The 27,294-nt window shown below is 42.8% G+C and overlaps 1 protein-coding gene across 6 annotated transcripts in view; it reads left to right on the top strand.

Moving 5' to 3' along the window:
• LOC115143574 (eukaryotic translation initiation factor 4B-like) overlaps positions 1–19,333 on the top strand; it is a 36,031-nt gene extending 16,698 nt beyond the window's left edge. For 3 of the 6 annotated variants that reach the window (XM_029684077.2, XM_029684084.2, XM_029684090.2), the window contains exons 13-15: positions 1,163–1,292; positions 3,195–3,267; positions 18,974–19,333. In XM_029684077.2, the coding sequence (XP_029539937.1) occupies positions 1,163–1,292; positions 3,195–3,267; positions 18,974–19,054 (284 nt within the window). In that variant the 3' untranslated portion in view covers positions 19,055–19,333. The remainder of the gene's footprint in view (positions 1–1,162; positions 1,293–3,194; positions 3,268–18,973) is intronic. The other 3 variants (XM_029684097.2, XM_029684102.2, XM_029684105.2) reach the window with 3 other exon arrangements.
• Positions 19,334–27,294: the final 7,961 nt, after the last annotated feature.

The raw sequence follows: 27,294 nt of genomic DNA on the forward strand, positions 1-27,294 counted from the left end.
GGTTCATTCCAAATAAGGTGTAATGGAGACTTTGTCCTAATCTAATCCCAGAGTGGACCAACTAGGCCTTTCGGTCCTACTCTCAGATTAAGAGATTTTGCTCTGAAGTCAAGCGTGAGTGTTACTGACACTTTGGGGCTTTATTTACCCCCTCGCCCTTGAATGACTGCTGGATTGTGATATCTAACATCACATTCCAATTCTAAAAGGAAATGATTGATTGTTTCCACTTTCTCTGGGTTTGGTGATTTAGCTAAAGCAGGGGAGACTGGGTGGATTGGGATGAGGCCACAACTTGACTAACATGGATCAAAATAGTGTAGCACTGCCCAATTATGGTCCTGGATAATCTCTCCTGTTGGTTCTCTTGCCTGTTTCATTGGCTAGCTATCTCAGGACTCCATATTGCAACTATAAAGCACTGGTCTGAAGGGTTGGCTAAAAGCTATATGGAAGGTCCCAACTACCTTGCCCACCAGTACTTCACAAAATTATTTCAAATTGATTATGTGATGGGACATCAGAAGCAACTTTGAAGTATTGGAATCCAACTCTAATTTACTGAATTATCAGTTGGTATAAAACCCAGGAGAGAAGAGGCAGCAGGAACCAAACTGGGCAGCCCTGGTGTAAAGTTAAAGTGGGGAACCCTTGATCCTGTATGGGTGCAGTGTCTGATTCTTTCCCAGGGTCGTGCTCTAGGCACCAAACACCTAATGTTCAACCTTCAACACGCCTTCCCATAAAACATTTTGAAAGTTATATTTTGTGCCTCCTGAACATGACCCTGATGTTGTCAAGCTCTTGACAGATTTTGCCATTAATATGTGGTTAGCTCCTGGGAAATGAGGTAAGATTATTCATTTTTTAATGGATATGGTGTATTAATCATGTGAAGGTTGTCAGTCAGCAAAAGCAGCAGACCCTGCAGGCATTAAGGAAAATGGGTTCCCTTGGCCTGGGTTGTATTCAAGATCACAGAAGTTAGAAGTGTGAACCTCGCATTTTACAAAACATGTTTTGCTTAACTGCAAATGTTACGATCTTGAATGCAACCCTGGGCCAGAGGCGGCGTGGAATGCTGTTGGAGTGTAGCCTTAAGTGGAGTTCCAGCCACCCAAACCCCTCCCTCCATCCTCACTGTTTGGGCTCTCCCTTCCAGACGAGAATAAAGTGGATGGTGTGCGTCGGGACCGGGGCCCCCCACGGGGGAGAGGGGGGGCTGCGGGGCCTGGAGCAGGGCGGGGCCGAGGAGAAGGGGCCAACAGAGATCGACGAAGGGAGGAAGACAGGTCAGCCCAAAACGAGCTGCATTAGTGGAACAGGCAGGGAGGGTAATTGCAGCCAGGGCACCTCTAAAGGCTGGTTTATGGTCGGTACATCAACTGTTGGAAATTAAGAAAGTTAAAAGCAATGCAATTGTTATTAGAAGTGTGGAAGTGCCTTCACTAGGGCCCAATACTCTCCTCAGTGAGGATATTACGGATGCAAGCTATAATTTCTCAACTCTTGGCTCTCCCGAAAGTGACGGCACAGCATTATGACTCGCTTACCTCCTACAAAAGCACAAAATGATAATTTGGAGGATTTGAACATCATGTCACAAACATTGAAGTTAGAAGTGTTTGAAGTGTTGACTTATGTAAATATTGACAAAAAAATTGATGCGGCTACAGAACAGGGGTCTCTTACAGTAGCTTGCAGCCCACCTAATGAGTATCTTGCCAAACAATTTTGAAAGTACATGCAATTTTCACGTGTTCCACCGCAAACTTTCATTAACAAATCTCACAAGTGTCAGACACCCCAAGCTCCCAACAAGCCAAAACTAACACTATCTGCCAATTAATTTCCAGCAATATTGCCCCGTCTGTGGTGCACACGTTTGTCTGTCACTCTGATGTGATAACTGCCTTGTGGGTTGACACATACTTTCCCCAAAACTTTCTCAATTAAATGTTAGTAAGTCCATTTGTATCTATTTATTTGCAAACATTATGACATGAGCAGCAGCAGTACAAAATCATTGCTAGACCAGCAAATTAGATGGCACATTCATTCCTAAAGGGGAATTGAACTTTGTAAAAAAATACAAAATCCAAGCTACATTTAAAATAAAATACAAAATCTGTGATTAAAGCATGGACATGTATTCTGAACATCCAATTTTGTTGTTTCTCTATGAACAACAAATTGTGTGAATCCCCCCCCAAAATTGAAAACCAGAATTTGACAAAACTTAATTTGAGAATATTAAACAATTTAGGGGAAAATCAGATTTTATTGGGCCCCCCTTTAGAGTTGGTTAAAACAAACATTGTTTTACCAAGTATATTGGCAGAACTTAGTGTGCTACTTGTACACTATGGACCTAGGGAGGAGTTACAGGTGAGAGGAGAATGTGCCTATTTGAAATCTAGCTTTTGATGTTTTTTTTAAGTAGCTCTCGTGCTAGAAAAGGTTGGAGACCCCTTGTTATGGTAACTTTAATATAACTTAATAACGGAACCGATTTAGTTTTAGGGAATGAAATAACTCTTTAGCTAGCTAATTCCATGAACGAAAATATCCCCGGTTAAAGTACTGGCTGATTTTTGCCTTTTAAAAAAACAATTAGTGTCTTGCAGGTGTGAGTAGATGTGGGTGTTTCTTGTTTCTTTCGCAAAAGCTCCTGTTTAAACTGGATGGAAGTGGTTTAGGTTGTGTTTATAGCCATATTTTTTTTCACGCCGATGTTAGGCAGTGATCCTCGATTCCTCTCCCTAACATAACACTTTTTTTTATCAAGCCCCATACAATCACACCTAAGCTTGATCATTAGTTGAGTAGGCAAGCTTGTGTGGGGGGTATGGTTAGCAGATGTTAATGCGAGTGTAGCGAAATGCTTGTGCTTCTAGTTCCGACAATGCAGTAATGTGTCACGTTTGGGGTAGCCTACTTGAGGACCAGAGTAAACACTCCTGTTGATGACTAACTGTTAACCAGCCTTTAGAGGTTATACGAGAGATTGTGAGGGTGTGAATACTATTAGTCTTCTCCTGCATTTACAGTTATGAGTGGATTATATTGGATCAATTTGACTGGGAATGATTTGGTGTCATACTGTTGAACGGTGTGCTAGTGCACTCACAGGCTCTGACCCTCAAGACTTAGCTGGACAGTGAAGTTTAACTTAGTGTTTATTCTGATTGTAGAAAGGATAACAGAAGAGATCGGGACTCAAGACCAGCACCAGAGCCAAAGAAATACGAAGAGTCCCCAACTCCCGTGAGTCCTGGTGTCACATCAAGTGCTCTTGACCCACCCCATAGTGGATTTGGATTTTCCTCAACTCCCACACACTGTCGTTCAGTTTTCTAAACCTGAAACTCCCCCTGAACAATCTAGTCTTTCACTGAACCTGTCCCCCAAATTGTCTTCAGTCCTTTACCCCATAATCTTGTCACATTGGCTTCAGTGTTCTACTGAAACTGCCCATGGTAGCACCCTTTTAGAGTATCCCCCAATGTCGCCAGATTTTTCCTCAGTCTTTGTTTGTTCTTGTCTTTTCGGCTTTTATTGCAAAATTCACACATCAGGGAAAAACATTGGGTCCCGCTTACTGAAAAGTTGACTGATATTTGTATAAATAGTTATCCATACATATTATTGTGGGGGTGATAGGCATGGGTTAAAGCTCAATGTTAGTAAATTCTCCCAACCATATCAAAGCCAATCAATTTGATTGGAGATACACAACACACTCCCTGCCCTCGTCCTGAGCTGTTCCGGCCTTTACCGAGAACCACATACTGGATGTCTTTAACAGGGTCATTAGCAATTGACTGAGTATTTTCTGTGCCTACCTAGCTCAAATTCTAGGCATCAGATTAAAATAAGGTTATAGCATCCATAAAGTGACACTTTGATTTGAGAATTTTGGGATTGACTTAACTGTTTCACGTATGTTCAATTTCTAATTTCTCTCATGCTCATTTCTGTCCATTTAAGAACCAATTATGTGCTACCCTTTTGTAGCATTTCTGACAATGCTAACATCTTTTCAGCTCAATCTGAGTTCTAAAACCGGAACCAACAACTCTGTTGCTGCGCAACAGTAGAAGCTAGCTAGCAGCTGTAGCTAGCTAGCTAACACCAGTTGGATGAGAAGCAAACAACAAGCAAAAGGTTGTTAGCGAGATGGGTATATTTTGCTATGGGGGATTTTTCATATGGCTGAAGTCCTCTAAATTACACTGAACAAAAATCTAAACACAACATGTAAAGTGTTGGCCCCATGTTTCATGAGCTGAAATTAAACATAAACAAAGTTTTTCTTATGCACAAAAAGCGTATTAATCTCATTGTGCACAAATTAGTTTACATCTCTGTTCGTGAGCGTACATTTTTTGCCAAGATAATCTATCCACCTGACATGTATCGCATATCAAGAATCTTATTTAACAGCATGATCATTACACAGGTGCAACATGTACTAGGGACAATGTAAGGCAGCTCTAAAATGTGTTTAAAAAGTTGACACAACAATGTCACAGATGTCAAGTTGAGGAAGCATGCAGTTGGCTTGCTGACTGCAGGAATGTCCACCAGAGCTATTGCCAGATAATTGAATTAATTTCTCTACCATAAGCTGCCGCAATGTCATTTTAGAGAATTTGGCAGTTTGTCCAAATGGCCTCACAATCATACCATTTGTATGTTGTTGTGTAGGTTTGCTGATGTCAACGTTGTGAACAGGGTGGTTATGGTATGGGCATGCATAAGCGAAGGACAACAAACACAATGGCAATTTGAATGCAGAGATACCGTGATGAGATCCACAATTCCTGGAAGCTAAAAATGTTCCAGTTCTTCCATGGCTTGCATACTCGCCAGGCATGTCACCCATTGAGCATGTTTGGGATGCTCTTGGATTTTTTTTATTTTATTTTTTTATTTCACCTTTATTTAACCAGGTAGGCTAGTTGAGAACAAGTTCTCATTTGCAACTGCGACCTGGCCAAGATAAAGCATAGCAGTGTGAACAGACAACACAGAGTTACACATGGAGTAAACAATTAACAAGTCAATAACACAGTAGAAAAAAAGGGGGAGTCTATATACAATGTGTGCAAAAGGCATGAGGAGGTAGGCGAATAATTACAATTTTGCAGATTAACACTGGAGTGATAAATGATCAGATGGTCATGTACAGGTAGAGATATTGGTGTGCAAAAGAGCAGAAAAGTAAATAAATAAATAAAAAAAACAGTATAAAAACAGTATGGAAATGAGGTAGGTGAAAATGGGTGGACTATTTACCAATAGACTATGTACAGCTGCAGCGATCGATTAGCTGCTCGGATAGCTGATGTTTGAAGTTGGTGAGGGAGATAAAAGTCTCCAACTTCAGCGATTTTTGCAGTTCGTTCCAGTCACAGGCAGCAGAGTACTGGAACGAAAGGCGGCCAAATGAGGTGTTGGCTTTAGGGATGATCAGTGAGATACACCTGCTGGAGCGTGTGCTACGGATGGGTGTTGCCATCGTGACCAGTGAACTGAGATAAGGCGGAGCTTTTACCTAGCATGGACTTGTAGATGACCTGGAGCCAATGGGTCTGGCGACGAATATGTAGCGAGGGCCAGCCGACTAGAGCATACAAGTCGCAGTGGTGGGTGGTATAAGGTGCTTTGGTGACAAAACGGATGGCACTATGATAGACTGCATCCAGTTTGCTGAGTAGAGTGTTGGAAGCCATTTTGTAGATGACATCGCCGAAGTCGAGGATCGGTAGGATAGTCAGTTTTACTAGGGTAAGCTTGGCGGCGTGAGTGAAGGAGGCTTTGTTGCGGAATAGAAAGCCGACTCTTGATTTGATTTTCGATTGGAGATGTTTGATGTGAGTCTGGAAGGAGAGTTTGCAGTCTAGCCAGACACCTAGGTACTTATAGATGTCCACATATTCAAGGTCGGAACCATCCAGGGTGGTGATGCTAGTCGGGCATGCGGGTGCAGGCAGCGATCGGTTGAAAAGCATGCATTTGGTTTTACTCGCGTTTAAGAGCAGTTGGAGGCCACGGAAGGAGTGCTGTATGGCATTGAAGCTCGTTTGGAGGTTAGATAGCACAGTGTCCAATGATGGGCCGAAAGTATATAGAATGGTGTCGTCTGCGTAGAGGTGGATCAGGGAATCGCCCGCAGCAAGAGCAACATCATTGATATATACAGAGAAAAGAGTCGGCCCGAGAATTGAACCCTGTGGCACCCCCATAGAGACTGCCAGAGGACCGGACAGCATGCCCTCCGATTTGACACACTGAACTCTGTCTGCAAAGTAATTGGTGAACCAGGCAAGGCAGTCATCCGAGAAACCGAGGCTATTGAGTCTGCCGATAAGAATATGGTGATTGACAGAGTCGAAAGCCTTGGCGAGGTCGATGAAGACGGCTGCACAGTACTGTTTTTTATCGATGGCGGTAATGATGTCGTTTAGTACCTTGAGCGTGGCTGAGGTGCACCCGTGACCGGCTCGGAAACCAGATTGCACAGCGGAGAAGGTACGGTGGGATTCGAGATGGTCAGTGACCTGTTTGTTGACTTGGCTTTCGAAGACCTTAGATAGGCAGGGCAGGATGGATATAGGTCTATAGCAGTTTGGGTCCAGGGTGTCTCCCCTTTGAAGAGGGGGATGACTGCGGCAGCTTTCCTATCCTTGGGGATCTCAGACGATATGAAAGAGAGGTTGAACAGGCTGGTAATAGGGGTTGCGACAATGGCGGCAGATAGTTTCAGAAATAGAGGGTCCAGATTGTCAAGCCCAGCTGATTTGTACGGGTCTAGGTTTTGCAGCTCTTTCAGAACATCTGCTATCTGGATTTGGGTAAAGGAGAACCTGGAGAGGCTTGGGCGAGGAGCTGCGGGGGGCGGAGCTGTTGGCCGAGGTTGGAGTAGCCAGGCGGAAGGCATGGCCAGCCGTTGAGAAGTGCTTATTGAAGCTTTCGATAATCGTGGATTTATCGGTGGAGACCGTGTTACCTAGCCTCAGTGCAGTGGGCAGCTGGGAGGAGGTGCTCTTGTTCTCCATGGACTTCACAGTGTCCCAGAACTTTTGGAGTTGGAGCTACAGGATGCAAACTTCTGCCTGAAGAAGCTGGCCTTAGCTTTCCTGACTGACTGCGTGTATTGGTTCCTGACTTCCCTGAACAGTTGCATATCACGGGGCTATTCGATGCTATTGCAGTCCGCCACAGGATGTTTTTGTGCTGGTCGAGGGCAGTCAGGTCTGGAGTGAACCAAGGGCTGTATCTGTTCTTGGTTCTGCATTTTTGAACGGAGCATGCTTATCTAAAATGGTGAGGAAGTTACTTTTAAAGAATGACCAGGCATCCTCAACTGACGGGATGAGGTCAATGTCCTTCCAGGATACCCGGGCCAGGTCGATTAGAAAGGCCTGCTCACAGAAGTGTTTTAGGGAGCGTTTGACAGTGATGAGGGGTGGTCGTTTGACTGCGGCTCCGTGGCGGATACAGGCAATGAGGCAGTGGTTGAAGACAGCGGAGGTGTATTTGGAGGGCCAGTTGGTCAGGATGACGTCTATGAGGGTGCCCTTGTTTACAGAGTTAGGGTTGTACCTGGTGGGTTCCTTGATGATTTGAGTGAGATTGAGGGCATCTAGCTTACATTGTAGGACTGCCGGGGTGTTAAGCATATCCCAGTTTAGGTCACCTAACAGAACAAACTCTGAAGCTAGATGGGGGGCGATCAATTCACAAATGGTGTCCAGGGCACAGCTGGGAGCTGAGGGTGGCCGGTAGCAGGCGGCAACAGTGAGAGACTTATTTCTGGAGAGGGTAATTTTCAAAATTAGTAGTTCGAACTGTTTGGGTATGGACCTGGAAAGTATGACATTACTTTGCAGGCTATCTCTGCAGTAGACTGCAACTCCGCCCCCTTTGGTAGTTCTATCTTGACGGAAGATGTTATAGTTGGGTATGGAAATCTCTGAATTTTTGGTGGCCTTCCTGAGCCAGGATTCAGACACGGCAAGGACATCAGGGTTAGCAGAGTGTGTTAAAGCAGTGAGTAAAACAAACTTAGGGAGGAGGCTTCTGATGTTGACATGCATAAAACCAAGGCTTTTTCGATCACAGAAGTCAACAAATGAGGGTACCTGGGGACATGCAGGGCCTGGGGGTTTACCTCCACATCACCCATATGCGGAACAGAGAAGGAGTAGTATGAGGTGCGGCTAAAGGCTATCAAAACTGGTCGCCTAGAGCGTTGGGGGCAGAGGGTAAGAGGAGCAGGTTTCTGGGCATGGTAGAATATATTCAGGGCATAATGCGCAGACAGGGGTATGGTGGGGTGCGGGTACAGCGGAGGTAAGCCCAGGCACTGGGTGATGATGAGACAGGTTGCATCTCTGGACATGCTGGTTGTAATGGGTGAGGTCACCGCATGTGTGGGAGGTGGGACAAAGGAGGTAACAGGGGTATGCAGAGTGGGTCTAGGGGCTCCATTGTGAACTAAAACAATTATAACTAACCTGAACAACAGTATACAAGGCATATTGACATCTGAGAGAGACATACAGCGAGGCATACAGTAATCACAGGTGTTGAATTTGGAAAGCTAGCTAAAAACAGTAGGCGGGGCTAATCCGCTAGCACAACAAACAGCAGGTAAAATGGCGTTGACTAGGCAACGGGGCCGACAGGTAAGACAAACAAGCAGAAAGGAGTACCGTGAATAATGGACAGTCCAGCGTGCGTCAGCTATGTAGCCAAGAGATCAGTGTCCAGGGGGCAGCGGTGGATGGGCAGGGGGCTGGGCTGGCGCAATCACATATTTAAGTTTTTGCCCAGTGTTATCCAGGAACACCTTTTTTTTTTTTTTTTAACTAACAATGACTAACTAGCTAGTTAGCTGGTTAGCGTCTGGAGGTTCTTGAGTGTGTCGTAAAAGTAATAGCGATTCCGTATCACATTGGGTGAGGCAGGTTTCCGGGAAGGTATAAACAAATTAAAAATCAAAAAGAGATAGTAAATGGGGTCAGAGAGTGATTGGGACGCGGTGGTTCAGACGGTTAGCAGGCCTGTGCTAACAAGCTAACAGTTCGTAGGCCCGAGCTAGACAAGGTAGCAGTTAGCGGACCGGAGCTTGACAAGCCGTTAGCAGGCCGAATTAGCAAGCAGGGAGATAGCGAGGGCTAGAGAGTTAACCTTTGGGGGACGTCGCGATGGGGGGAGTCTGTTTATTCCTCTTCATGCGGTGAGCTGGAGATGCAGCGATTCAGAAAGCTCGCGGGCCTTGGCCAGCAGATGGATCTTTGGCGATGTCGCAGCGGAAAAGCCTGTTGGAACCCCCTCGGACGTTTATTATGTCATGCGGTGAGCGGACCAGTCGTGATGGATCGGCGGGGCTCCGTGTCGGCAGTAGAGGGTCAGTAGAGGGTCCAGGCCAATTGGCAAATTAGGTATCTTTGGACCTCTTCGGCTAGTCGGGAGATGGGCTTAGCTCCAGGCTAGCTCCAGGCTAACTGGATTAACGTGCTCAACGTATTCCAGTTTCCACCAATATCCATAAACTTCCCACAGCCATTGAAGAGGAGTGGGACAACATTCCACAGGCCAAAATCAGCCTGATCAACTCCATGTGAAGATGTCACACCAGATACTGATTGGTTTTCTGATCAATGCCCATACCTTTTAATTTTTAAAGTACTGTATCTGTGACAAACATGCCTATCTGTATTCCCAATCTATAGATTAGGTCCTAATGCATTTATTTTAATTGAATGATTTCCTTATGAACTAACTCAGTAAAATCTTTGAAATTGTTGCATGTTTGGTATATTTTTGTTCAGTGCCTTTGGGAAGTATTCAGAAGCCTTGACTTTTTCTACATTTTGTTAAGTTATTCCAAAATTGATTGCATTGTCGTCGTCCCCCTCATAAATCTACACAGAATACCCCATAATGATGAAGCAAAAACAGGCTTTAAGAAATGTTTGCTCATGTTTAATTTTACATAAGTATTCAGACCCTTTACTCAGTACATTGTTGAAGCACCTTGACAGTGACTATAGCCTCGAGTCTTCTTGGGTATGACGCTACAAGCTTTGCACATGTATTTGGGAGTTTCTTGCATTCTTCTCTGCAGATCCACTCGAGCGATGTTGGGTGGATGGGGAGTGTTGCTGCACAGCTATTTTCAGGTCTCCAGAGATGTTCCATCGGGTTGAAGTCTGAGCTCTGGCTGGGCTTCTCAAGGACATTGAGACTTGTCCCGACGCTACACTTGCATGGTCTTGTCTTGCTTAGTGCCGTGCAAAAGTATTCATCCCCACTGGCATTTTTCCTATTTTGTTGCATTACAACCTGTAATTTAAATTGATTTTTAATTTGGATTATATGTAATGGACATGCACAACAGTCCAAATTGGTGAAATGAAAAAAAATGACTAACTTCTCTGGGATATGTGGGACGCTAGCATCCCACCTGGCCAAAAGCCAGGGAAAATGCACAGGTCCAAATTCAAATAAATTACTATCAAAGTTTTACTTTCATTAAATCACACATTCAAGATGGCAAATTAAAGCTACACTTGTTGTGAATCCAGCCAACATGTCAGATTTCAAGGCTTTTCGACAAAAGCAAACGATGCTATTATCTGAGGATAGCACCTCCGTAAACAAAGAGAGAAACCATGAAAACCCATTGAAAAGAGTGACATCAAAAAAAGAAATAATAATAATCTGAATGGTTTGTCCTCAGGTTTTCGCCTGCTAAATATGTTCTGTTATACTCAGACATGACTCAAACAGTTTTAGAAACTTCAGTGTTTTCTATCCAAATCTACTAATAATATGCATATCTTATCCTCTGGAGATGAGTAGCGGGCAGTTGAATTTGGGCATGCATTTCATCCGGACGTGAAAATACTGCCCCGTCACCAAGAAGTTAAAAAATTTTTTTTTTTTTTTTTTTTTTTTTTTAAAAGGTAAAGTGGTGCGTGCTATGAAGCCCCTAAATAAGATCTGGTGCAACCAATTTACCTTCAAAAGTCACATAATTAGTTAGATTGCACACGTGGACTTTGTCACATGATCTCAGTGTATATATACACCTGTTTTGAAAGGCCCCAGGGTCTGCAACACCAAGGAGCTTTCCAAACAGGTGAGGGACAAAGTTGTGGAGAAGTACGAAACTTTGAACATCCGGAGCAGATTTTCATGACGGATCTTTGTACTTTTCTCCGTTTATCTTTGCCTAGATCCTGGCTAGTCACCTAGTCCCTGCCGCTAAAAAAAATATCCCACAGCATGATGCTGCCACCATGCTTCACCGTAGGGATGGTGCCAGGTTTCGTCCAGATTTGACGCTTGGCATTCAGGCCAGAGTTCAATCTTGGTTTCATCAAAGCAGAGAATCTTGTTTCTCGTTGTCAGAAAGTATTTGGGTGCCTTTTTGGCAAACTCCAAGTGGGCTGTCGTGCCTTTTACTGAAGAGTTTCTTCCGTCTGGCCACTCTACCAGAAATGCCTGATTTAGTGGAGTGCCGCGGAGATGGTTGTCCTTCTGGAAGGTTCTCCCATCTCCACAGAGGAACTCTAGAGCTCTGTCAGAATGACCATCGGGTTCATGGTCACCTCCCTGACCATGGCCCTTGTTCCCTGATTTGCTCAGTTTGGCTAAGCGGCCAGCTCTAGGAAGAGTATTGGTGGTTCCAAACTTCCATTTAAGAATGGAGGCCGTTATGTTCTTGGACCTTCAATGCTGCAAAAATTAGTTGGTAACCTTCCCCAGATCTGTGCCTCAACACAATCCTGTCTCAGTGTTCTACGGACAATTCCATCGAACTCATGGCTTGGTTTTTGCTATGACATGCACTGTCAACTGTGGGATCTTTTATAGACAGGTGTGTGTGCCTTTCCAAATCCATGTCCAATCAATTGAATTTACTACAGGTGGACTCCAAATAAGTTGTGGAAAGAGCTCAAGGATGATAAATGGTAACAGGATGCACCAGATCTCAATTTCGAGTCTCATAGCGCAAGGTCTGAATACTAATGTAAATAAGGGTATTTCGTTTTTTTAAATTAATTTGGCAAAATTACTAAATCTTTTCACTTTGTAATGGAGTATTGTGTGTAGATTGAGTATGTGTGTGTGTGTATATATTTTTTTAAATCCATTTTAGAATAAGGCTGTAACATAACAAAAAAGTCAAGGGGTCTGAATTCTTTCCGAAGGCACTGTAAATCAGAGCACAAACAATATGGCAAATGTCCTTTGCTGCTATTACAGCCAGTAACTGTAAGCCAACAAGACTGTACCAATGTTGACTTCAAATTCAGTAGCTACATTCCATAAAGCATAGCTAGCTAAGCAAAGTGCATTGTCAACACCAAACTTTGATAAACCGCCATGCTGCAAACTTCAATTGGCATGCTCATCTAGTTACTCCAGCATGATAGTCAAACTGGCAAGATGCCTACGTGTGCAGCCAGATGTTCAGGTTCAGCAGAAACACTGCTAGCGAGCCTACATTTCCTCAACCAAGATAAGCCTATACCAACACAAACTGTAGCTGATTTTAAAACGAATCGTCTTGCTAAGAAATTGTTAGATATGTTGAATCTAAACCCGGCCAATGCACATGCAAGTAGCCCATTGGCTGTGCATTGCTGTGAGTGTACACATGCTAGCTATTTAATTAGCTAGATCAACACACGAGACCGACACGTTGTTGCTCTAGCATCCAGGACAAATTCCAGCGCTTAACTTATGATTTGTTCATTCAGTACATGCTCTTTCCATGCAATTTTCTTAGCACTAACTTTGATTCAAAAGGTATTAATCAATTTATTTAACTGGGCATGTCATTTAAGAACCAATTATTTATGATGGCCAAACCCGGACGACACTGGGCCAATTGTGTCGCCGCCCTATGGGACTCCCAATCACGGCTAGTTGTGATACAGCCTGGAATCGAACTAGGGTCTGTGGTGACTCCTCTAGCCACTCAGGAGTCCAATCAACCTTGTCAAGTTACAGTTCAGTGTGTCCCCAGAAATCTGAACCCAGTACAAATTACTTTTTAAGACAATTTTTCCAGATATATTTTAGACAATGTTTCAAATATATTTTCCTGACGTTAAAGCTTATTTTCCGGATGTTGAAATCAGGTATTTTTTTGGTTCTGAATTAATATTTACTATTATACTATTGAAATACTAATACTTTTTTTTTTGCTCTACTGCAGTGGTTTTCAAACCTCTCCTCGGAGAACCCCATACGTTTCACAATTTTGCTTTAGCTCTGATATAGTTATTCAAGAGGTTGAGAATTAGTTGACTCAGGAGTGCTAGCTCTGGAATAGATCAATTACATGGAACGGCCTGGGGTCCCCATAGAGAAGTTTGATTACCTCTACTGTGCTGACCAGACCAAATCTGAATCCATCATTAGACGTCTATGATTGGTTTAGATTTGGTCCAGTACTAAAATCAACATCCGTGGACGAGATTCCCTAAATACACTGCTTCGATACAGCTAAGACCCTTTAAAAAATAATGTTATACTTACCCAGCACGTTAGGATAATTTAAGGTTAGGGAAAGAGTTGGCAAAAATGCTCTCCCTAACCCGTTGCAAAAATGTCCTTTGTATCGAAGTGGTGTGTTTTTAGGGAAATCGAGGCCGGACCGCACCAAAAATAGACCCCAAAAAACACATCCGGGCAGGACCGAAAAAGACAGGCAAAAGACCTTGGTGTAGGTCCCCTTAGTGGGAAGTAGCCATCAACAAGTAAACAAAACTTTCCAATTGCACTTAGCCAAATGATTAAGTCACTTACAGGAACTGGTATGTGCTAAAGGTAAAGCAGCTGTTGATATTCACCCTTCTTTAAAGATAAGACTCCCATGTTTTGCATGAATGCATATAGCCATGTCTGAATAACCAGGGCCCAGTTTCCTGATAGCGATGGAACTTGAGTTTTTTTTTTTTTTTCACGATGCATCGTTAATATAACGTTCGTAGAACTCATCTTTCCCAAAACACGATGTAGGGAGAACATTCAATAAGTGTGTCGTTAGAGCATGTATCGATACTGATAGGATCGAAAGAAAGGTTGTGCTGCTCTCGAATCTTACCTTAAAATGAGCTACTATAGCTTTAAATATTGAGGTGGCTCACACAAAACCCAAACCGGCTATGCACATGCGCCATCGTGCATAAATGTATTTTGTCCCCCCACACCAAACACGATCACGACAAGCGGGTTAAAATATCAAAAACACTGAACCTATTACATTAATTTGGGGGCAGGTCAAAACGCATTTTAACATTTATGGCAATTTAGCTAGCTAGCTTGCTGTTGCTAGCTAATTTGTCCTGGGATTTAAACATGGAGTTATTTCACCTGAAATGCACAAGGTCCTCTACTCCAACAATTAATCCACACATGAAACGGTCAACCGACTCGTTTCTAGTCATCTCTCCTCCAAGGATTTTTATTCTTTGAACTTTATGGTGAGTGGCATCTAAACTTTCATAGTATTACCACGATGACAGACAACAGTTCCTTTCAATCACCCACGTGGGTATACCCACATGCCATCTCCTCATTGGTTATCTGCTTCTTTTAACCAATGAGAATATGTGAGAGGTAGGACTTGCAGCGCGATCTGCGTCACAAATAGAACTGACTTCTATTTTAGCCCTTGGCAACGCAGATGCTCGCGAGCAGTGGGTGCAATAATAATAGGTTTCTAAATTTATTTTGCAATGCGAGTGGTGTAGTCAGGGTGTTATTGTAATGCTTAGGCTATGCACTAAATCAAATATTTGTCACATTGCGCACATGTTAGTCCTATACCATGGAATTAAGGCAAATTACAGCCTACAATTAGCAAAATGGAACTCAACTGATTGAACATGAAAAATGATTTTCATTATCATTTAATAATATAGGCTATTTAGCCAATTGTATTTGTCTTTAATGCAGTTTTCATTTGAAGCATATTTTTACCCCTTTGCTTGTTTATAACAATTGCAAAGACATTAGCAACTTGGTATTGTAGTCAATTTCGTTCTGAAGATATTGGTGGTCAGAGACTATCTTGAATCTTTGTTTATCGGGGAGAGTATGTATGAAGTGACACGGAAGGGCAAAAAAATCATTGAACGAACCAGTTAGCTGTTCTACGAGTGCTCTGAGGTAAATTAGTGGTCTAAGTGCTACTTTAGTTACAATGGTTTTGGGAAACGGCTCTGAGATTTAACAAGGTACCTACGAAGGTCCTAACGGTGAATTTAGCATGAAGATGCTTTTGCGAAACCGGGTTCTGGACATTAATTTGAGACAATTTACACTTTGAAGTGCAAATTACATTTCTGAAGACACCTTTTGCATGTGGAAATCTAATCACTTTCTGGTGTAAAAACAATGGAAACTAAAAATTGTTAAGTGTGAAGTAGGCATTGGTCTGAAGCAGGAAAATAAAGTAAATTCACATGAGCACCACAATGCATGCTCCACCAAGGTTTTCCATCACACAGCTTTGACCAACTACAGTAGCTATGATGGTCTATATTGTACACATTGTTTGAAGTATGCAGGTTGCTTAGGATTGAAACATTCTCACACAGCCTAATTCCTACTCTTCAGATGAATAATGGACTTTACATTGTCCTTAAAATGTGTAAATACAGTACCAGTCAAAAGTTGACACCTACTCATTCTAGGGTTTTTATTTTTATTTTCTACATTGTAGAATAATTGTGAATAAAACTATGAAATAACACATGGAATCATTTAGTAAGCAAAAAGTGTCTATTTTATATTTGAGATTCTTCATAGTAGCCACCCTTTGCCTTGACGGCTTTGCACTCTCAACCAGCTTCATGAGGCAGTCACCTGGATTGCATGTCAATTAACAGGTGTGCCTTGTTAAAAGTTGTTGTGCCAATCAGTTGTATTTGTATTTATTTAGGATCACCATTAAAATACATTCACAGATTTCACAACAGACTGTGCCCCCTCAGGTCCTTACTCCACCACTACTACATATCTACAGTACAAAATCTGTGTATAGTGCATATGTTATCGTCTGTGTATGCATGTGTCTGTGCCTATGTTTGTTGCTTTGCAGTCCCTGCTGTTCCATAAGGTGTTTTTTGTTTTACTGCTTTCATCAGTTACTTGATGTGGAATAGAGTTCCATGTAGTCATTGCTCTATGTAGTACTGTACGCCTCCCATAGTTTGTTTTGGACTTGGGGAGAGACGTCTTGTGGGGTATGCATGGGTTTTTGAGCTTTGCGCCAGTAGTTCAAACAGACAGCTCGGTGCATTCAACATGTCAATACCGCTCATAAATAAAAGTAGTGATGAAGTCAATCTCTCCTCTACCTTCGGCCAGGAGAGATTGACATGCATATTATTCATATTAGCTCTACATCAAAGGCCAGCTGTGCTGCCCTGTTCTGAGCCAATTGCAATTTTCCAAAGTCCTTTCTTGTGGCAACTGACCACACGACTTAACAGTAGTCCAGCGGCGACAAAACTAGGGCCTGTAGGACCTGCCTTGTTGATAGTGTTGTTTAAGAAGGCAGAGCAGCACTTTATTATAGACAGACTTCTCCCTATCTTAGCTACTCTTGACTCAATGTTTTGACCATGACAGTTTACAATCCAGGGTTACTTCAAGCAGTTTAGTCATCTCAATTTGTTCAATTTCCACGTGATTTATTACAATATTTAGTTGAGATTTAGGGTTTAGTGAAATGGTTTGTCCCAAATACAATGCTTTTAGTTTTAGAAATATTTAGGACTAACTTATTCCTTGCCACCCACTCTGAAACTAACTTTTCCAAGTTGTCAGACCCCGGTGGCTTGTCATGTTGATAGAATACTTTTTTCACCTCTTCCATATTCACTTTACAGAATTCAAAATTATGCTTGTCTTTCATAATTTGGTCAGATAAACTTGGATGTGTTAGTGTTTGTTTCTGGCATGTCATGCCTAAATGTGCTAATATTGCCAATGAAAAAATAAAGTAGTTAGCTTATTCATCACAAAACCAACTGATAATGCCATCTGATTCAATGAATGATGGAGCTGAGTTGTCCTTTTTTTCCCTAAATGTATTTTAACTTCAAGAACTTGGAAAGTTTCTTCAAGTACAATCTCAAAGATCATCAAGCCCTCTGAATCTGGCTCTCATGAGTAACTGCACCTCCGATTGCAGCCCAAATAAATTCTTCACAGTAGCAGTTCAAGTAGCAGACACCATCTCAACATCAACTGTTCAGAGGAGACTGAATCAGGCCTTCATGGTCGAATTGCAGCAAAGAACCCACTCCAATAAGAAGACTTGCGTGGGCCAAGAAACACGAGAAATGTAAATTAGACCGGTGAAAGTCTGTCCTATGGTCTGAGTAGATCAAATTTGAGCTTTTTTGTTCAAACCGCTGTATCTTTTTGATACGCAGAGTAGGTAAACGGATGATTCCCGCATGTGGTTGACTGTGAAGCATGGAGGAGGAAGTGTGGGGGTGCTTCGTTGGTGACACTCAGTGATTTTATTCATAATTCAATGCTCACTTAACCAGCATGGTTACCACAGTGTTCTGCAGCGATATGCCATCCCACCTGGTGTGCACTTAGTGGGGCTGTCATTTGTTTTTCCACAGGACAATGACCCAACACACCTCCAGGCTGTGTAAGGGCTATTTAACCAAGGAGTGTGATGGAGTGCTGCATCAGATGACCTAACCTCCACAATCACCCAACCTCAACCCAATTGAGATGGTTTGGGATGAGTTAGACCGCAGAGTGAAGGAAAAGCAGCCAACAAGTGCTCAGCATTTGTGGGAAGTCCTTCAAGACTGTTGGATAAGCATTCCTCATGAAGCTGGTTGAGAGAATGCCAAGAGTGTGCAAAGCTGTCATCAAGGCAAAGGGTGGCTACTTTGAAGAATCTCATATAAAATATATTTTGATTTGTTTAACACTTTTTGGTTACTACATGATTCCATAGTTTTGATGTGTTCACCATTCTACAATGTAGGAAATGGTAAAGGAACCTTGAATTAGTAGGTGTCAACTTTTGACTGGTGATGTGTGTGTGTGTGTGTGTATGTATATATGTCTGAGTGTATTAAACATGATGAACATCTGCTCTTTCCATGAGACTGACCAGGTGAAAGCTGTGATCCCTTTTTATTAATGTCACTTAAATCTACTTCAGTCAGTGTAGATGAAGGATTTTTAGGCATTGAGACACAGATTGTGTACGTGTGCCATTCAGAGGGTGAATGGGCAAGAAAATATTTAAGTGCCTTTGAACAGGGTATGGCAGGTGACCGGCGCACCGGATTGTGTCAAGAACTGCAACACTGCTGGGTTTTTCACGCTCTCCAGTTTCACTGTGTGTATCAAGAATGATCTACCACCCAAAGGACATTAGCCAACTTTACAACTGTGGAGTCTGGCCATGACTTGCTATATAAAGAAGGTAGACAGGCATCAACTCATTCGGTTACTGTTCGGATGAACTGGGCAAAACAATCGACTGAGCATGGTATGATTGTCGGTGCCTATATATCAGGAATGGCCTGTCTTTTTGGCTAGAGTTTATTGAGAATGGTGCTACAAACAAAAAACATCCAGTCAGTAACAGTTCTGAGGGTGAAAACAACTGGTTGATGATAGGTAAAAGGAGAATGGCATGAATTGTGCAAGCTAACAGGCCGGCCACAAACAGGAATGTAATGGCGCAAATACGTCTCACATAAATCTGATTTATTTTTTATAATACAATGTGCAGTTTAGGTGCAAATTGTGACATAGTATTTAAGTGTTTGACCCGTTACCTGTAGTAGCACTGTACCATGAAAATACATAACTAAGGACATTTATTGTAATGTGGGACCAAAATGAGCAATGTTAGGATCTCTCCTGATCTGAGTTTTTTTTGTTTCAGAAATTCAGCTCAGCCAGTAAATACGCCGCTTTGTTAATGGACAGCGAGCAAGGAGACGACGCGGAGGACAGCGTAGAATAAAGCGAGAGCGGGGGAGTGAAAAGAAGATCCAGTCAATGAAAGAATCTCACATTAAATATGAAAGTCTCCTCACCTGGTGTAGAGGCACCTGGGAGGTCGTCACTCCTACCTACTTTCCTTACTCGTAACCCTCCCTCCCCTTTTCAGGACTTTTCAGTTTCTAAAAAGAATAGTCATATACTGACTTGTTTTAAATGGAAAGGGAAAGGAATAGTCGACACAAGAAAATATGGAATATTGAATTAATTGTAATAAATAAAAAAGTGGGGTAAAAACAAATTGTTTACATTTGTGATGGTATGCGTTGGGCTCCATCCTTCTCCCCAGTGGAAAAGGATGACGTTGGTTACTGGATGCTTGCTTGTCAGCCTGACCTATTAAATCTCATGTGCAGTTAAAAAGGCAGTGTTTTATTTACCTGACAGCTGGCTAAGTAGGATAAAAGTATATATTCTCGCCGATTGGTCCAGCCAATACTCATAATGACATCGTCCTCAATGGGGGGGGGCTTATTTTGCCCTGCTGGCGGACACTGAACTACTACGTAAGTGAAGGCAGAGTTTGCCGTTGTAATTGAGTACTGTAGAGCACGGGGAGGTGAATGTCGTCACTAACTAAAAAAAAAAAATAGCTGATCAATAAAGGAGGCCTTGTTTTGTGGCGGTTCTAATGTTTCTTAATGATCAGAAGTTCTCTACCACAAGCATTTAATTTATTTATTTTTTACTCCTTCTAGCTGGTCTATTGAGTGGAGCAATCGGCATTTGCCACCAGACTACTAAATTGCAAATCGAGTGCCAGCTCTGCCCACACAGCTAATAACCAGACATCCTCTGGAAAAGAGCGCACCCAATGAAAGTCTACCTTTGAGAAATGTCTGAAGCTGGTACTACTAGTGTAGGACAGAACTTTAGCCAGCAAGCAGTGCTACTGATCTATTGAGATGTACTGGGAAGGTGTTTTGGGAAGTAGCTTGGAAATAATTTTTTTAAATCAAATTTTATTTGTCACATGCTGAATACAACAGTGAAATGCTTACTTACAAGACCTTAACCAACAATGCAGTTAAGTAAAAAATATGTAACAAATAATTAAATAGCAGCAGTAAAATAACAGTAGCAAGGCTATATTCGGGGTACCGGTACAGAGTCAATGTGCGGGGGGCACAGGTTAGTCGAGGTAATTACATGTAGGTAGAGTTATTAAAGTAACTATGCATAGATGACAGAGTAACAGCAGTGTAATAATTATCAATATATTCAGAGACAACCTATCAGATCCCCACTGACGGGCTGTGGCGCCAGGTGATAAGGGTAGGCCACAACACAACCACCATGTGGGCCCCTCTGGGGTGTGTGCATAGTCCTCTCCTGTACACCCTATTCACCCACAACTCCAACACCAAGTTTGCTGGCATGGTGGTAGGCCTGAACACCGTCGATGGAAGCCTTAAGGGAGGAGGTCAGAGACATGGCAGGGTTGTGCCAGGACAACAAGCTCTCCCTCAATGTTAGTAAGATCAATGAGCTGATTGTGGACTACATTTTTGAGAGGGGAGAGCATGCCCACATCCACATCGACAGGGCTGTAGTGGAGCAGGACGAGAGGTTCAAGTTTCTTGCCGTTGACATCACTAAGGGCTTAACATGGACCACACAGTCACGAAAAGGCCACGAGAGCGCCTCTTCCCTTTCAGGAGGCTGGAAAGATTTGGCATGGGCCTTTTGGATCCTCAAAGTTCTACAACTGCACCATCAAGAGCATCTTGACTGGCTGCATCACCGCTTGGTATGGCAAATGCACCACCCTTGACCGCAAAGCACTACAGAAGTGCTGACAGCCCAGTGCATCACTGGGGCCAAGCTCCCTGCCATCCAGGACCCCCATATCAGGCAGTGTCAGAGGAAGGCCAGAAAAATTGCCAAAGCCATAGACTACAGTGCGGCAAACGGTACCGGAGCATCGGCTCTTGGACCAACAGGCTCCGAGACAGCTTCTATTCCCAAGCTAACAGACTGCTAAATAGTTAGTCCGGGTAACCGTTTTATTTATCTGCACTTACCTGACTCCACATTCACAAGACTATATATACACACATTATATACTCACACACTGCACTGACACTAATGCAAAAACCCCTCACACACACAACACCAACACACTATGCTGCGGCTACTCTGTCCTTTATTTTACTCGTATTATGATCTATCCTGATTCCTAGTCCCTTTACCCTGCCTTCATGTACATAACTACCTCAAAAACCTTGTGTACCTGAACATTGATCTGGTACACCCTGTATATAGCTCAATCCTTATGTATTGTATTCCATTTGTGGTACTATTTTTCATTCTATTATTTAACTGTATTGTTTGGAAGGGCTCGTAATCAAGCGTTTCACTGTTAAGTCACCATTTTATTGGGCGTATGTGACAAATGAGATTAATTGTTTTACTTTAAACTATGAGGTTTTGATTATACCAGATTTGATATGGGGAGGCAAACTGCATCCCAATGCCCAATTAATTGGAAAAAATGTAAATTAATATTTTGATAGGTTTTGAAGATATTCATCAAAACTGACGTTTCTTGTACAGCACTTGTTCTATGGGGGACATCAAATTTTAGTTTTCGAATGCACCGTATACAACCGGTGTAGACTTTATCGTAAAGGTTATTACTAACAATGAAGAGTTAAAAATATAAATAATTTAAATAACACAAGGAATAAAAATACACAAGAATTAAGCAATATACAAGAAATACCATATCAATGTAATCCAGACATAAGTTACTTGTACAGCATTTCAACAGAGGCCTTTAGGTGGGTCTTTGTTACTGTTGGCAGCCAACAGTAATAATGCCTCCCCACAGACTCATCTCAACTTAATCTCATCACCATTATCCCCCATCACAGTGCAGATGTATACATTTCTCAACACTCGCTGACTGGCGCAATAGTGACATTAAAAAGCCATCAACTACATATTTCGGCCAGCTGTTGGTGATTCAGACTTCATTCTGTGAAAATATCATATTATATAATATAATTATTTATTAAAAGCTGAAATGTCTTGAGTCAAGTTTTCAACCCTGTTGTTATGGCAAGCCTAAATAAATTCAGGAGTAAAAATGTGCTTAAGTCACAAATTGACTTAAGGACTCCCTTAGTGCAATAATAGTATTTAACATGATTTTTGAAAGGCTACCTGATCTCTGTACCCCACTGACAATTATCTTTATGGTCCATCAGGCGAGCAGTGGATTTCAACCACAAAGATCATGGTTTTCCAATGCCTTGCAAAGAATGGCACTTATTATAGATTAGTAAAAATGTAATAAAAAAGCAGACATTGAATGTCCCTTTGAGCTTGAAGTTAAGTGAAGTTATTAATTACGCTTTGGATGGTGTATCATTTTTTTTTTTTACCAGGCAAGTTGGTTAAGAACAAATTCTTAATAACAATGACAGCCTACACCGGCCAAACCCGGACGACACTGGGCCAATTGTGCGCTGCCCTATGGGCCTCCCAATAATGGCCGGTTGTGATACAGCCTGGGTTTGAGCCAGGGTGTCTGTAGTGACGCCTATAGCACTGAGATGCAGTGTCTTAGACCGCTGCGCCACTCAGGAGCCCGGTTGCTACAAAACAACAGGTGCCCTTCCTAACTCAGTTGCTGGATAGGAAGATAACCGCTCAGGGATTTCACCATGAGGCCAATGGTGACTTTAAAACAGTTTTATGGATGGATGGATCAGCAACATTGTAGTTACTCCACAATACTAACCTAATTGACAGAGTGAAAAGAAGGAACCCTGTATAGAATACAAATATTCCGAAACCTGTTTGCAACAAGTCACTAAATACTGCAAAAAATGTGATAAAGCAATTCACTTTTTGTCCTGAACACAGTTATGTTTGGGGCAAATTCAATACAACACATTACGGAGTACCCCTTTCCATAACTTCAAGCATAGTGGTGGCTGCATCATGTTAGACTACCTGTGGTGCAGCAGGTAGTCGTGGTTAGAACGTTGGGCCAGTAACCGAAAGGTTGCTGACCCACTGGGAATGCGATGAAAGAAATGAAGGCTCAAATAAATCATTCTCTCTACTATTATTCTGACATTTCACCTTCTTAAAATAAAGTGGTGATCCTAACTAACCAAATACAGGGAATTATTACTAGGATTAAATGTTGGGAATTGTGAAAAACTGAGTTTAAATGTATTTGGCTAAGGTGTATGTAATCGTCCTTCATCTGTATATGTAATGTTATTCCATAGAGCCCATTATATGAATTTGTATTTATGCAGTTCCTTGACAAGGACGGCCATTAATCAGCAATAATTAGATGTCGGTTTGCATTGTGCCGCAGTTAAACCTTCAGATAGAAATTAATTATGTTGAACAGATATGATTGTCATGCAGAATATGGAAGTGTCTGCTCTATTTCAATCTACACCGTTGTGAACATTTCACCTCAATGAATAGACCCCAGGTGTGGTCCTGACCTGAACATGGATGTCAGTTTGTTTCTCAGGTGGTGATCACTCTTCAACCACCGCTGTGTACAGAACTCATGATGGCAAGTGGTGAGGGTCCTGCTGTGCCACCCGTCACCTCCCTCACGCCTGTCTCGACAGGGACATGAGGGTCCTGGACTCCTCTGCTAAAACAGTCATCAGCTGCTTGATGATTTGCCTCAGGAATACTGACAGGTGTTTGTGTACACATTTTAATTTACTTGAGTACTAGAAGTCCTCACAAGAATAGTAAACCACCTAAAATCCAGAGAATTGAGGACATTTTGCCGGTCCTTAATTGTAAAAAGGCTATTTTAGGGTCAGAGAAAATAGGATTTTGAATGGGAATTCATTGTTGGGGGGGAGGGGTGTAACTGTGTTTGTGTTTCCCACCCCCTGTTCTTTGCTGTGGAGTGTTATTCCTGATGGTTGGGCCGGAATACCAGCTGGCTCTCCGAGGAGGTCCAGCTCCTCATGTGACTCCTTCAGGACAGGAGCAGACCCTCTCCAGCCTCGCTACTTTTACTACCACAACATCCCCTTGATATATACAGTTCTAAAGGAACAGAGTCTTTCATTGTTTTCAGTTGAGAGAGATTTTTAGGGAAAACATAGAGGGTGAAGGGGTGAGAAATGGAGAGAACTACAGTGCTGATGTCCTGTGTGTGTTCACTCCACAAGTAGAGTTTCAGGTTCCGGGTGGGTGGACAGGTTATTTGAGTGTGTGAGGCACTCTCTCTTGTCGTTCCCACATGACATAGAGAAGGAGGAGATGAAAAATGGTAGGAAGGAACCGTTTCACTGTCTGCTCCCTTCAAGTGCAAAGTTGCGGAGTCCGTGCAGGGTGTCGTAGTGAGCGGTGCTATCTAATCGCTACAATATGAGAGGAGAGAAAGAGAGAGGCTGAACATACACCAAGAAATGGGGAAGGGCCTGATGTCAGCCTGACCAAAACAGCTGCCCCTCTCCCTGTAGAGGGGAGGGTCTGTGCAGCAAGCTGACAGGAGAGGGGGAACAGCTAGAGAGAACATTGTAAAAAGAGATGGGGAGCGACAGAGAGCAAGAGAAGGGTGTTTCTTTAAAGGTTGAAAGGGGAGAGAGAGGGCAGTCAGAGAGGTGTAACAGGAGATGAGAGAGAGGAAGGTTTGTGCAGGCTGGAAGGGAAGGGAGAACAGCTAGTGACAGTGGGAGAAAGGGAGAGATGGGACAGCTAGAGAGAGGGACTGAGTGGAGGCTGAGGGGTCCAGTCCTGGCAGATTAGAGTGAGCAGTCAAAGGGTTTGGGGGGGGGCTAAGAAGCAAAGGCAGAACCAAGATTCACTGTGAAGGAGTGAAGAAACGAGAGTGGGTCCCTTTGAAAAGAAATATAAGGAAGGAGAGCAGGTCCTTGGGATAACCGGATAACTCACATAAAAAACTAGAGAAGCGTACTACCATATCTATGGGATGCGGTCACAGTACCCAGCGTCACAAGGGAAAGAGATGCGTTCCAGAACCTGATGGATCCACAAAAGTAGTGGTCCACGATGTCCCCGTTGAAATCCTGCAGCTGGCTGAGGTAAGTGAGGTTTAACCCTTCAGTGGCTTAATGGTTGAGCATGGCATTTGCAATGTCAGGGTTGTGCATTTGAATCACACTGGGGCAACCCATCGGAAGATGTATGGATGTATTATTGTAAGTGGCTTTGGATAAAAGCATTGGCTAAATGGCAAATTCAAATATTACTACAATATTACCTCAGGAGAAAATCATTTTGGGGAACTTGAATGGGATATGAATAGATTGACCATGATTCTGTACTATCTAGGTAGTTATACCATTTCTCAATTTATTGTGCTGTGAGTATCTCGCCTAATGCTTTTTGGAGTTGTCTTGTGACCCATCAACATGTAAACAAAACCAATGATTCTAGCCAGGACCCCCAGTCTTAAACCATAATGTAGCAGCGTCCACCTAGTCTATGGAGAATGCTCTGTCTGTGACACAACCAATAGCAATTTACGGGACATGTTTATGGATAGTGTCATGCAGGACCGCAACTTTCACTGGTGACGGGGTGGGCATGTTCCCCCCACATTCTGAAATTGCATTTTTGTCCCCTCCCCATTTTTATCATTGGAATGTGATACAAAACGCGGTACCGGTGCGCTTTAGGACCATGCGGACACCTCCGAGCGGCCGTGTAGGCTGTACATCCAACTGAAAATATATATAAATTAACAAAATACTAGTCCAATTGCCACCCCACTTCTAAAACCAAAGTGGCGCCCCTGGTGTCATGTGAGATATAACAAACACAATCACAAACGGTTCAGATTGAACTTCTAATCAGTGGTTTCAAAGTCAGTTCCTCGAGGCTAGATGTATGTGCAATCGTTTTTGTTCCAGCCCAGCCCTACCACACTGCATCTAACTTAACAACACTCTGATTAGTTGAATCTGATAGTGTATGTGGATAATTGTCATTTTAATCACAGTATCACATGGCATGGTGGTTACTGGAGTTTGCTAATGATTGTTCCTCACTGTCTTTTGGACTCTGGGCAATGTATGACTCCGTAGCTGTTGGCAGTATTTAACCATGTCAACCTGATTTAGCATGACACAGGACTTTGTAGGATGCTTTGACCTCATTCATTGATGTTGATAAGAAATACAGTATAATTTCCAATGGAATTATTACCTGGTGGAAATTGAATCGGTGGCTAACTTAGAGAATTCCTGAAGCACGTAGCTCGTAAAAATAGTCTGTCCTTGGTTGCAACACTCACAACCAAGTTCCAAACTGCCTTTGGAAGCAACGTCAGCACCAGAACTGTTTTTCAGGAGCTTGATGAAATGGGTTTCTATGGCCGAGCAGCTGCACACAAGCCTAAGATCACCATGCACAATGCAAAGCGTTGGCTGGAGTGGTGTAAAGCTCACCGCCATTGGACACACTTCACCATCTGGCAGTCCGGCGGACAAATCTGGGTTTGTCCGGCGGACAAATCTGGGTTTGGCGGATGCTAGGATAACGCTACCTCCCCCAATGCATAGTACCAACTGTAAAGTTTGGTGGAGGAGGAATAATGGTCTGGGGCTGATGTTCATGGTCCCCTTAGTTCCAGTTAAGGGAAATCTTAACGCTACAGCATACAATTACATTCTAGATGATTCTGTGCTTCCAACTTTTTGGCAAAAATTTGGGGAAGGCTTTTTTCTGTTTCAGCATGACAATGCCCCAGTGCACAAAGCAAGGTCCATACAGAAATGGTTTGTCGAGATCGGTGTGGAAGAACTTTACTGGCCTGCAAAGAGCCCTGACCTCAACCCCGTCAAACACCTTTGGGATGAATTGGAACGCCGATTGTGAGCCAGGCCTAATCGCCTAACATCAGTGCCCGACCTCACTAATGTTATTGTGGCTAAATGGAAGCCCCCGCAGCAATGTTCCAACATCTAATGGAAAGCCTTCCCAGAAGAGTGGAGGCTGTCATAGCAGCAAAGAGGGGACCAAGTCCATATTAATGCCCATGATTTTGTAATTACATTTTTGATGAATGTCCACATACGTTTGGTCATGTAGCGTATATAGTACCTGGACCTCAATGTCAGTTGCACTACTTTCCCCCCCATTTTTCCCTCTTATCAGGGACTGATTTAGACCTGGGACACCAGGTGGGTGCAATTAATTATCAGGTAGAAGAGCAAAAAAAGCAACCGTACTCTGGAC

This window comes from Oncorhynchus nerka, linkage group LG2 (genome assembly GCF_034236695.1).
Source record: "Oncorhynchus nerka isolate Pitt River linkage group LG2, Oner_Uvic_2.0, whole genome shotgun sequence".
Taxonomy (NCBI): domain Eukaryota; kingdom Metazoa; phylum Chordata; class Actinopteri; order Salmoniformes; family Salmonidae; genus Oncorhynchus; species Oncorhynchus nerka.